Source organism: Balaenoptera acutorostrata, chromosome 4 (genome assembly GCF_949987535.1).
Source record: "Balaenoptera acutorostrata chromosome 4, mBalAcu1.1, whole genome shotgun sequence".
In the NCBI taxonomy this organism is placed as follows: domain Eukaryota; kingdom Metazoa; phylum Chordata; class Mammalia; order Artiodactyla; family Balaenopteridae; genus Balaenoptera; species Balaenoptera acutorostrata.
In genome coordinates, this window is record NC_080067.1 from 139,293,389 (window position 1) to 139,306,439 (window position 13,051).

General features: G+C 40.6%; 1 protein-coding gene across 1 annotated transcript; it reads right to left on the reverse strand.

Annotated features, from left to right (window-relative positions):
* Nucleotides 1-789: 789 nt before the first annotated feature.
* On the reverse strand, nt 790-12,254 carry MIS18A (MIS18 kinetochore protein A). Its single transcript, XM_007183693.2, has 5 exons — nt 11,889-12,254; nt 8,017-8,083; nt 5,658-5,780; nt 3,206-3,302; nt 790-2,612 (listed from the first exon to the last, which is right to left on the reverse strand). Exons 1-5 carry the CDS (start codon nt 12,229-12,231, stop codon nt 2,532-2,534), a joined length of 711 nt encoding a protein of 236 aa, XP_007183755.1. The 5' UTR covers nt 12,232-12,254; the 3' UTR covers nt 790-2,531.
* Nucleotides 12,255-13,051: the final 797 nt, after the last annotated feature.

The following is a 13,051-nucleotide window of genomic DNA, read 5'->3' on the forward strand; positions in this document are numbered from 1 at the left end:
TTTAAATGCCAGAAGCCTGCCGAGAATCACCAGGGAGGACGCACTCCGTCCAGGCATCAATCCTACACAAGCAAACCCCAGAGCAAGCGCTTCAGCTTGGAAGTTTATGAACATAACAGGATAGCTTGCTGAGAACAGCAGAACCCACACTCTGGGATGAAAACCACGTACGATGTTCTACACACATGCATTTACAACAATCCGTAAATGTCACGTAACAGATCCTGACACGAGCCTCCATAGCTTCTCCCTGAAAGACTGGGTAGCACCCTTCACAGAGGTGGCTGAAGAAACAAGTTCTGGGTAGATCCCATCTGAAGCCTCTTTGTTGAGCCCTGTGCAGTTTGCACTGGAATGTCCACTTCTTGCTTCAGGACCCTTACTCCTGCTCATGGGCAGTGCTTTGCCAGGGCTTTGTAACCAGAAACAACAGCGCACAGCATTATTCAGTTATAAGGAATAGAAACAAGAACTCATTCCTCAAGTCGTAGGTTTTAGTAATGTGGCTATATAAGGCAAGTTTAAAAAAAAAAAAAAAATAGCATTCTGATGAGACATCATGCAAAGCCAGGAAAGCCAGGCCACCAGCCTTCAGGGAACAGGTGGCCTCAGGAGAGGCTGGCCCGGAGTGTGAGAAAGGCCCCTCTCCTCCTAAGTGCCACAGAGCAGCACACAGGGAGGATGGAGCAGTCCCACGTGGACCCCTCGAGTACGCAGTGTGGGAGCCACCTCAGAGCTCTCTCTCCCATGGCGACGGCAAGGCCATGCCTTCTGCGTGTGACAATCACACGCAGAAGCCAAAGATACGGACTGTGCCTTACAAGGAGATACGTATTTTATAAATATATATATTTCCTGGGATTTGCTTTTAGATGCTTCAGCAAAGACCATGTGATACAAATGTGTGCGAGCTCTCCACCTACACCCCAGGGACGGTTAGTTAACTTCATCTGAAGGACCCTAACTGGAGATAAAATTCCAGGGGTGGCGAATTTGCAGGGAAACACTAATCAAAGGCCCACACTTGGAGAAGCCACAAAGGCACTTGGGCTGTTTATTTCCCAAACCACAACAGAGGCTTGGTTAGCACTGTGGATGTTAGAAATTACTCTTCATTGGTGAAATGAGTAGTTTTCAAGATGTATGGATTAGCTAGAAATTCTGCCCCAGAATGAACAGGATAAAAGGAATTAGGGAGCCAAACTGCCTACCTCTTTGGAATGGCCCTGAAAGTGACTGCTGGAGAATTCTGTTACCCGTGCAACCAGAAAGTTAGCTGAATCTCGCTGTTAAAATACTCTCCCATCTGTTCTAAATGAACTTTCATGCAAGTGCCACCGAAACACCTAAAAGGACAGACCCTTGGGACTTCCTCAAGCTTACTGAGGCAGGATGACTGTTTTGTTGCCAGCAGGTGTTGAGAAGAGACCTGGACGGCTCCCTAATTTCAAATTATTAGAGGCTGCTGACAGATATATCAAAAAAGAACTCAATAATTGTGAATGATCAATGATCCAGTCAGTTTGACTTGGGAACTTTTATATGACAACTTTAAGTCTCCTCAGACATAATTAGGGAAGTTCTCAAACATGCTGAGTACCAACATTACGTGGCCTCGTGTCCACTCAAAAACAGAGACGGCCTGGGGAAACCTGGGGTTACCTTTACAGTCCTGAGCTGGACACTCACACTGCCATGCCCAGTAAATGTATAGAATTCATGACACCAGGATTTCTGAGCTCAGGTAAATAACTGTTTTGGAAAAATCAACTGTAAAGCACTTTGTTTTAATCTTTATTTTCTCCCTCATTATAAAAATAACATGTGCTTACTCTAAGTCTTACATTATAGAAAATTGGAAAACTGAAAACTCCCCCAGAATCCCACCCTCAGAAATGATTACTACTCTTTTTGGTAAATATTCTGCCAGGTTTTTTTGGCATATAGTAGTAAATAAACAGGATCAAGTGGAATTCTACCGCCACTAGAATACATGCTATTCTGCTCTTGTGCAAGGTTTTGAATAGTTCTGACAAATAACTCAACTGACCGGTTTCTCCACAGAGCTGGACGCATTAGTTTTCAGAGGAGATTCAACCACACAGTGGGTGGGAAAACTTCTAAGATTTTCTTACCACTCAATATTAAATATTGTTCAAAGTATTAAAGGTGAAATAAAGTTTTAAAAAAATAAGAAATAAAGAATAACGAATTTGGTACTGAGGAGAAAACCGTTCAGAAAATTATGGCAGTTTATCAAAATAAAAACTACTAAATTTCACTTCCAGGAAGTATCATGACTTTAAAATTGGAATTTAGGAAACAATCATCTTTTTACCATCAAATACAGCTGGACAAGTAATTCTCCAATTCTTCTCGTTTGATCATTTGATCAGTACAAGAGAAGGTAAAGTACATGACCATTTTGAATTCTTTCAGTTCTAAGTGAAGTAAATTATAACAAGAATTGCTACATGTGAAACAACTGTCCATCAGCAAAGGACTCCAGAACGGGAGACTTGGAACAGATTTCAGCTTTTGCAGCTGGTAAAGGGCAATTTTGATTCAACCTCCCAAAGCTTTGTTTGCAATGCTTTCAAAACATCTTCCATCTATTGAATTGAAATAAGAATATTAAAAAAAAAATACATGATTAAAATCATACATGGTTAAATATGATTAAAATATTCATCATTAATACAATTTCTGAACATGTTATGCATTACACATGGATATTAAGTATTTAACAGAATTCCATTTAAATAAGACATAAGTTTATTAACAGTAGTTCTCAACCTCTAATCTGTAGCTTTTTTATACATTCATCACTATCTTGCCTATCTGTGAGAGGATGTTAACATTCAAAAACAAGGCTATTTTTAGCGTGAAATATTGATTTCATTAAGAAGATGTATTTCTATTTTAATAGTTTTAGAATATATACTACTTTGATTTTAGTATGAAGTATCTTCTTTATTATTTTTTTGATAAAGCTTTAGCTTAATTTGTAGTTTGGCTCCCTAAAAAATCAACTTTACTAACAACTGAAATAAATAAATAAGAATAAAATAAAATAATCACTCTCTTACCATGAAAGTGCTAAGGTCAAAACAGAAAACACTTTAAGGATTATTCGTGGAGGAGCAATTGTTCACTGACTGGAAGTTGTTCATACAAAGATACAAAAAGTGCAGAACAAGATTACCTGCTTTAGAGATTTTTCTATTTCAACTCGGCTTTCAAGATTAAAAAGCTCTTTATCTTCTGACACAATTTGCTTTTCAGAGGACCCTAAAACATAACTGAAGTATAATAACAGTACAAAGTTAAAACATGAAAAGGGAGTAAATATAAAATTTACATGAATAATATTAAGGGAATTCCCTGGTGGTCCAGTGGTTAGGGCTCTGCGCTCCCACTGTAGGGGACACAGGTTCGATCCCTGGTCGGGGAACTATGATCCCACATGCAGCGCAGCGCAGCCATAAATAAATAAATAAATACAAAAAATAATGATATTAAAACTCGAATATGTATATCAAACTATATATTAGTACCAAGTAAACACATAAAACAACTACTTTTGTTAATAGCAACCTACATAGGAAGCTGAACTACATGAAATCCTGTTTTTCTCCATAACAGCTTTGTCCGAGAGTCCTACATATTTCCCAATATTATAAGTATTTCGTTATTGGAAATAAACTTGCTCTGTAGTAAGTTGGGTGGCAAAACATTACCACTCATGGTTCAAAATTCTATTTTAAAGTTTTAAAAGATCCTGAAGAAGTCACTGCTTTATATCACTTTTTTTTCTTTAATGTAACTTCTCAGGAACGTGTGCATTTTCAAGTTTGACTTTTAGCATATAACTTGTGTAGTCAACTCTTGATTACCTAGATTTGGGCAACTTCAACTGTTATCCTATAACTTATGTTTTGCTCCACTCTCTGGGGTGATGAGATGCTGTGGTTTAGAAAATACAAAGAACAGAACAATTGGCCTCGTAATGGAAGGAGAAGAGGCCCAGCTTCGGTGACCAAATAAATCTAAACAGTAGGGAAGAAGGTGCTGGTATTTCTCAAAAAAAGAAACTTGATTCGTTTGCATTTCTTTAGTAGAAGTCTTTCATTACATGTAACAACTTCAATATGTCACTTCTTTTGTCAAATAAGAACAGTCTTCTCTTGGAAACCCAAGATTAAATTGATTAGATTTCTGAAAAATGTCAGGGGAGGCAAAATTGCAGAAGGCAATTAATATCCTGTTTAGAAAAGAAAAATGAGACGGGGGGGGGGGGCATTAAACGGTACTGAGTAATTTATAACACTGTAAATAAACATTACAGAGGGCATCCACTTCTAAAACACACCAGGTTCCTTGTCATTAAAATTCTGCCCCAAGAGGTATTCAACTCTTCAGGAAAAAACAGCTTCAATACTATGACCCTCTATGGAGGAATCTTCCACACATTTTCTTTTATGCAGATATGCATCACTTTTAAAGTTTTGTACCAACCGTACTGAAGAGTTCACGTTGGTTATACCTGTACTCTCCCCCACATAATTTTCACAAATCTTAGTAAAATTCTCATGGAGATTAAGGGAGCAGTTGTTTGGGCCTGGGTCTTCTATTTAAAACCAAAACAGATCTGAGCTCTCTCTAGGCAGGCCTACATGCTTTACATCAATGAGCAGTGCTTGCTATATTATTCTCTTGTGTAAGGAATATAAAAAGTTTGCAGATTTTATAATTTTGACCTAAACCTGTCTAGTTTCAAAGAAGGTGGCAAAACTGCAGTTATCAAAGAATAATTAAATGAAAAATTATAATTATAATAAGAAGAATACTGTTTTAAATTCTTTAAAGAGAAATTCTAAGAAATTCAACCGGAGTGACGAAATACCTCGAGTAATAAAAGTGTAGGCATTTTTTTTTTCTTCTTAAATTGTTCTTCTTTCCTGATACTTAAGGTTTCCTAAGCATCTTTAAAATCTTGAGGGTTACATCTTTTCCAGGATAAGTGAAAATACACTGGGGTCAACTGATTAATTCTGTTTCCTATTTTAAAAAGGCTAGTGAATTAGAGGGCCATTAAAATATCTGTCATCAGACACTAATTCACCTTGTCTCCTAACGCTTTTTAGAAGTCTTGAAAAATGAAGGTACTTCCTTGCATCTCTCAAAAAAAGCAGACAATTATTTACCACCCTCAAGGAAATAGTTGGACTTTGTATTTCTACTTTTCCAGAACACCAAAGGGACTTCTTTCCTGACCATTTCTGAAATTCCTATTTCTTTATGATATTCTAGGAGACTAAAAACTAGAGGAAAAAATAAAATGGACAAAATATATTGATCCACACAATGGCTTTTAAAAAAAATCCTATTAAACTAAATTCGATTGTTAAGAAAAACAACATATTTTTACTCTGAAAAATGTTCGGAGTGTTTTCTCCTACAATTTAGAATGAAAGACTTTTCCAATAGCAAATAAATCGGGTCCAAACAAAAAATCACTAGCTTTACTGTAAGAAATTATTTAAAAATGTATTTTAACCAGTGTTGATTTAGTTTCGATGTTTTCATACCGATTTCTCTGCAAGCACGTTTCTGAGAATTCAGTTATGAGCTATTCATTTATACATCAAACTTACCTTTCAATGGCTTCAACACTGAGGCAGAACAAGTCCCTCTTGTAGTCTAGATTCTTGGGTGTGCATCTGTATATGTAGCCGAGGTTGCGTGAACATCCTGCGCAGTACAAAGTCTCCAGGATGCTGCAACGAGAAATGCCACCGCTTTAGCAACTGGTTATAACAAAAATCCCATTGTTGAGATCCATAAACACCTAAACGTTTGAGTTGCTAAAGTATGTTATTCTGACCCTACTAAGTCATATGTACAAAAAAAGGAAAAAAATGATAGCAAGATGCTTACATCAGAAATGTAGACAGTCACCTCCAGGCTGCATTGCCTTAAGTATCCAGTGACAAAGGGCATGTACAAAAGTGACAAGAAGAGAGTGTACTAAGGTGGTGTTTTCCTAGAATGCAAATGCCTCAATTCAGTATTAAGAAAAATTAACTAAAATTTTGAAATAAGACAAAAAGATTCTACATGTCCTTTTAATGTTATATTGTCCACCAAGGATCATTAACATTCTGGGGAAGGGATAGGCAAATTTGTTTCTATAATGATCCAGAGAATAAATATTTTAGGCTCTCAGGCCATATGGTGTGTGTTGCAACTACTTGCCTTTACCACTGTTAGCACAGAAGCTGCCACAGATAATACATAACTGATCTGTGTTCCAGTAACAATGCATTTACAAAAACAGGTGCTTGGGACGTCCCTGGCGGTCCAGTGGTTGAGATTTCGCCTTCCAATGCAGGGGGTGCGGGTTTGATCCCTGGTGGGGGAACTCAGATCCCACATGCCTCGGGGCCAGAAAACCAAAACATATAACAGAAGCAATATTGTAACAAATTCAATAAAGACTTTAAAAATGGTCCACATCAAAAAAAAAAAATCTTAAAAAAAAACCCAAACAAACAGGTGCTTGGCCCATGGGCCATAGTTTGGCATAAAGGATGGGTTCAGGTGATACAAGTAAACAGGACTTAGCAACACTGGTTCAGAGCGAGAGTCAATTCCCTTTTCAATTCTCTAACAATCCTGATTATAAAGAGAAGAAAGTCTCAGTCTGGTGCTAGAATGTCTTTAACCTGTATCTCACAGTTGCAAATCTTTTAACAGTAAGAGAACAGACCTCAGGCTCAGAACCAGCCAGGCAATACTATCTCAGCTAGAATTTAATAACATGTGTTTTCAGTGTAATTATCTTCACAGTTACTTTCCAGTTACAGCAAATGATACATTTATGGCAGTAATATAAAGATTCCTTTTTAAATAAATTTAAATAAAAATTAGGAGTCACTTTAATGAAAAATATTAAGTATATGATAGCACAGCTGTCACATGGATATGGCAAAAATGGTAAAGCTGACATCAAAATGACTAGAGCTGGGAAGTAGAGAACACTCTGCAGGAAACAAAGAGAAATAACAAAGCATCATCCTAGCTCTTATTAATTAGCCCTGTGTCCTTAGTGAAGTTGTAACCTCCTCAGGCCTTGCTTTCTTCATCTACAAAATGAGAAATGATCTAAGGCTGGGTTTTCCAAATTTTCATCACCAGCATGCCAACAGTACAATTTTCCTTATATCCACTTACTACCTGTCCTATTATGAATTTAATTCTCCTTAAATAGAGTAATTTTTTCAATTAAAATACACTTTATTTGAATGGGACAATCTAACATTACTAGAATTAAAACCCAACATTTTAAAATAAAAAATATATACGATTATTAATTTCTGTTTAACTGCTTGCGTACCACTTATTCATATACATCAGTACGACACGTTTCGGGCAACAATATTAGAAGGCAGAGCTTCCCATTCAGTTTGCTGAGGACGCCACTTGCAGCAGATGCGTGGCAGGTATAGCGAGATACTGACCACTTCAACCCTTGGAGTGGCAGCAAAGGGCCTGCGAGTGCTGGAGGCCCCATGCTGTTGTTTCTGCAGCCCTGTCTGTTTACCTCAATAGGTCGTATATGTGTGTATGCATGACCTTAGCATTTTCTATGCGTGCCATGACATGAAAAAGGTAGGGAGCATTCATCTAAAGCATCCTTTGGCTTGGAGATTCCATGATACAGATATTTTCCTTTTCTATTTTTATTTTCGATTTTCTTCACACCAAGCGCAAACACCCAAAAAGGGAGTGTCAGAATGTGCCCTGAGAGGTTTAGAAACTCTTCCATCTCATATCTAAAGGGGACCACCAGCACTCAAGAACTGGTATATTAGAATGACTGATTTTATACTGATTACCATGAAAAAAAGTTTTATCCCAAATCTTACTGCTGATGATCTCCTTAAAGACTTTTATTTGAAAAATAAAGATTTTCTCTAATGTACATATTCATGTAAATATAGCCTTACTCACCAACCATTTTCATTTTTACGTTTGGATAGTATCTGTTCCTTATCCACAGAAACATTACAGGAAACACCTAGAAAGAAGAAAGTAACAAGAATTTATTAATGCAGTTTGTTACAATACACACGCAGACACTGAGAGAACTTCTAATTCAACTTTTATTTTAGAACCCAGAAGCCCAGAAAAAAATAAAGGCCCAAAAGTCACACACACGGGGTAGTTTAAAACTAAAGGTACAAGGTCTTCTGGAAAAAGATAGCAGAATAAGAGTTATTTCCTTCCATTCCCAGAAAACACTGAAATTAACAAAGTGAATAAAATTAGGAAGAAAAAATTCAACTGACAGTAAAATTTGGGACAATAAGAACCTCAAATCACGGACTATCAAGAATACCCGCCAGACACAGTAAAACTGGGATCAACCCAAGGAAGAGGATAAAAGCCTGTGCGTACATCTCCAGATCTCACACGCACAGCTCGTTTCTCTACAAGTAACTGAGAGGGTCCTCAGGAGCTCAGCCAAAAACCTTTTAGACCACAACCTGGACAGGGGTCACAGCTGAACCCTAGAAGCAGCAGGAAACATTCCCAAGTTCAGAACACATTAAAGGCGGGGAATCGGGAGCAGAGGGACATGAAGAAAGGACATCAGACCCACAATGGCCAGAACAGACTCTTGATTTCCCCTCCTCTACAGTCTACCTTAACTCAGCAAATTCCACTTCCATCTACCCATCGATCAGATCAGAAACCGGCATCACCCCTGATTCACTGTCTCCTTACCCTTCTCCCTGCACAGACACCCCACAGATAAATCCTGTCAATTCTACCTCACAACCCTCACTCCAGCCCCCAAGCCACCACCACCTCCTCTGCCTGGACGGCTGCACTAGCTCCTGATTGACCTGCCCACGTCCATGCTGATTCTTCTCTTCAGTGCATCCTCCAAGAAAAAACTGGGTCATATCACTCTCCTGCTTAAACAACTCATTCACTAGAATAGATTCTCATTCCACAGAACAGCCTACAAGGCCCTAAATTTTCTGGTCCCTTCCTTCCTCCCTAAATCTTATCTTTAATCTACTATTCGGCGGCCCCGCTAGCCTCAAGGCCTTTGCACTAGCTGCTCCCTGTGCCTGGAAAAAGCAAAGAGCATGACACCAGAACTGAACATGCAGCCACGTCGACATGCCTGTATAAAGACAACAGAAAGACATTTTCAAGCACTCAAACTTGAAGTTTTCTTGGGGATGGGGAAACCACTGGTGAAGATTAATCAAATAAACAACTCAGGAATGAGAAAGCTATTCATAAGGTTTCTCATTATTAATAAGAGTCCTGGACTGGAGAAATAAGCTCATAGAAACATTATATTAAAGCTAAATGATTATGGCTACAGAACAGTATGTAAATGTGATCAACCTTGACAAAGTAAAAATAATTAAACTAACTCCAATTGGAGCAGGGAGGGGAATGGAAATGAATCCAACCGTTCATTTTCTAATCTTTCACTGGGAGGAAGGGGGGGGGGGGGAGGGTGTTAAATCAATTTGTCTAAAGCTGATAAAAAAGGATATTTATATATACTTTTTAAATTTTAAAAACTACTGGTATAGACAAATTAAATAACAGAATAGTGTTTTCATATATAAAACAAAAGCGCCCACGTGATAAAGGAGAGAAAAGACATAAAAACAGAAAGGATGGTAAAGATTTAACATCAAACATATCAATATTATTCCTTAAAAAGCTGTAAATGACATAAACTCACCTACTAAAAGGAAGAGCTTCTCCTACTGTATCAACATCAACCCAAATACATACATGTTGTTCTAATGGTGGCAACACTGGGAAAAAACCCAGACCGCTGTCAACAGGGGCAGACTGGGAGGATGAATGGCATCTCCATTAAAGGTACCACTTACGTGGTACTTCCTATGTCTTCTGGGCACATGACGCACATTAACTCACTTAATCCTCCTAATCACCCCATTAAGTATTATCCCCATTTTTACAGAGGAGAAAACTGAGGCACAGAGAGACTAAGTAGCTTGCCCAGAAAGACACAGCTAGTAAGTGGCAGGCCAGGATTCAAACCCATGCAGTTGAGGGCCGTCATCTATACTGCCTCAGCGGGGGTACAACAAGCAGCTATTAAAAACGTGAAGTATATCTATATGCACTAATATGGAAAAATACTCAGAATATACGTGCAGAATAAAAAAGGAAGGATGCGTAACAGTATAAATAATATAATCTCAAGTATGCTTTTAAAAATTTACATGTTTAGGGAATTCCAAAAAATTTACATATTTAAACATGCTCATACATGCATGGAGAGTATCTGGAAGTATAAATGAGAATAAAGCATGTTGAACTCTGGGGACATGAGAGTGTCAGCATTGGGGGATAAGCCCTTCTGCATTGATTTTAATAGCTGCAAAGGGTTAAACTCAATGAATTGCATGGGAAATGTATGTTCTTAGGCTTTTGTTTAACAATTGAAGGGGACTCAGCAATTATCATTAATTGCATCCTTAAGGAAAAGAGGTTCCAAAAAGTTTCAGGTAACAGGTGGACACTGCTGTCCTCCTTTCTTCCCAATATATCCCAGGAAGGAAAACATTCCACAAATGTCAACAAATCGGTGAATTTCTGCCATAAAATATTTACAGAATTCAAACAGAGCATAAATTTCATCTTGAAAACCTCAAGTCCAAAAAGAACAGCCATTTTTACACCAACTCAGAAAAAATATGTGAACCACTCCCCTATATAAATACTATGAAAACAACAAAACCAGGAAACGTTGGGGAAACATACAGGTTCCAAAAGATACTGGCTCTACCAGTTACCTGTACGTTTACTACATCCTCCTTCCTCTCCAATTTTGATAGGGTTGTTGGTGCTTTTATTGCAAGTCTCCTTTAATTTTTTTTGATACCATTATGTTCTGTCAACTCTACGGTTGTTAACACTTCAGACGGTAAAGGCGTCCGCTGATACAACTATGAAGACTTGAGAAATCAACCCTGACATCCCCCGAGGGAAGCAGGCAGCTGAAAAGCTTAATTTCCTAAACCATTAACAATACGATTTACCGATTAACAGCCCGATTTACCGATTAACAGCCCGCTAATTTCTATGAGGAGTAACACAGAATAGCTACACCCTAAATGCTTACAACCTAGTTGGTCATTTTTTTCTAAGTAATGCTCACGACGACACTGATTCATCCACTGCTCTCCTGGGATGGGGGAACCTCAGAAAAGAACCTGTCACTCGTGAGCCCAAGGTGCGGGGATGGCTCTCCTCCTCCCCTTTCTCTGGGACAGCTCCCCGTCTCAGATTTTTCTGCTTTTAAAGACCCTGGGAGGGGCTTCCCTGGTGGCGCAGTGGTTAAGAATCTGCCTGCCAATGCAGGGGACTCGGGTTCGAGCCCTTGTCCTGGAAGATCCCACGTGATCCCACGTGCCGCGGAGCAACTAAGCCTGTGTGCCACAACTACTGAGCCTGCGCTCTGGAGCCCACGAGCCACAACTACTGAACCCATGTGCCACAACTACTGAAGCCCGCGCGCCTAGAGCCCGTGCTCCGCAACAAGAGAAGCCACCGCAATGAGAAGCCCACGCACTGCAAGGAAGAGTAGACCCCGCTCGCCGCAACTAGAGAAAGCCCACGTGCAGCAACGAAGCACCCAACGCGGCCAAAAATAAAATAAATAATAAATAAATAAATTTATTAAAAATAAATAAGCAAATAAATAAAAATAAAGACCCTGGGAGGCCCCAAAACACCTCCGCCTCCTCCGGGGCCGCCCAGGTGCAGCACACAGGGAAGAAGGCGTTCCTAAGTCCTAACCCCCCGCCCGAACTGACAGCGCAGCAGGATGCAGTTGGTGTCTTCCTGGCTCGTCACCCAGCTCAGCGAGTCGCCCAGCGGCCGCCGGCAACCAGAGCACAGAAACACCAGCGGCCTGTCCTCCTCCTCCGCCGGCTCCGCAGCCTCCTCGCGCCGCGTCCTTTCCGTGCAGGCCACCGACGCGTCCCCGCTCACGCAGCTCCACATGCTCGCCCACTTCTGCAGCAGCTGGTGGCGGCTCGAGTCTTCCGAGAGCCGCTTGCCTAAGAGCGAGGAGTTGCTCCACTTGCCCTTGTCGCCACACTCACAGCTAGTAGAGGAGCATCTTTTGCAACAAGCCTGAGACCAAGGACCCGCCATCAGCTACAAATTGCCTGCGCCGCGGAGGGTCACGGGAAAAACGCCGTTGCGCATGCGCGAGGCGGGGCGAGGCGGCGGAGAGTGAGGGAGGAGGGGCGGTCGGGTGAGGGAGGAGGGGCGGTCGGGTGAGGGAGGAGGAGCGGTCGGGTGAGGGAGGAGGGGCGGTCGGCAGCCTCGCAGCGTGCTTTCTCGCGGTGGAACTGGGCCTGGCGGTGGGGAGTCACTGCGCGTGCATCGCGCTTTGCAGCCTTAGGAAATTGAGGCTGCCCGAGATCCGCTCGCTAGGCTGCTTGGGGAGGAGAGTTCAGCCTCTTACATAGGAAGGGAGGCGTCTTTGAAAAAGTTACTCCCACCGAACTACATTACCAACCCCTCACGGAGACCTTGGCAATGGTTACGAAAGAGAATATGCCGCCTATACGCCACTCAGAGATAGAGGAGTTGGGGCGCAGTCCTGCTTTCTGCGGCCTCCTCCCTCTATGTTTCTGTGGCTACAACCCCTCAAATTTAGCGTGCCTGAGAGTCACCTGGGAGCTGGATGGGACACAGATTTCTGACTCCCACTGTGGACTGAAAAAAAAATGCACGACTTAAACGTTGAGAGTTATGTTTTATGTGGTGGACTCGCCGAGGACTTCAGCCCAGGAGGCGGCCTGTCAGATAGTTGGGAGGGACTGCTGCAAAGAGGTAAGGAAGGAGCCAGGATACAGAGGAGATTTTTGGAAAAACAAACAAATCAACAACAACAACAGAAACAGGTAGTTGGAACATCAAATGATCGTTGTGTTTTTAAAAATATTTATTTATTTATTATTTATTT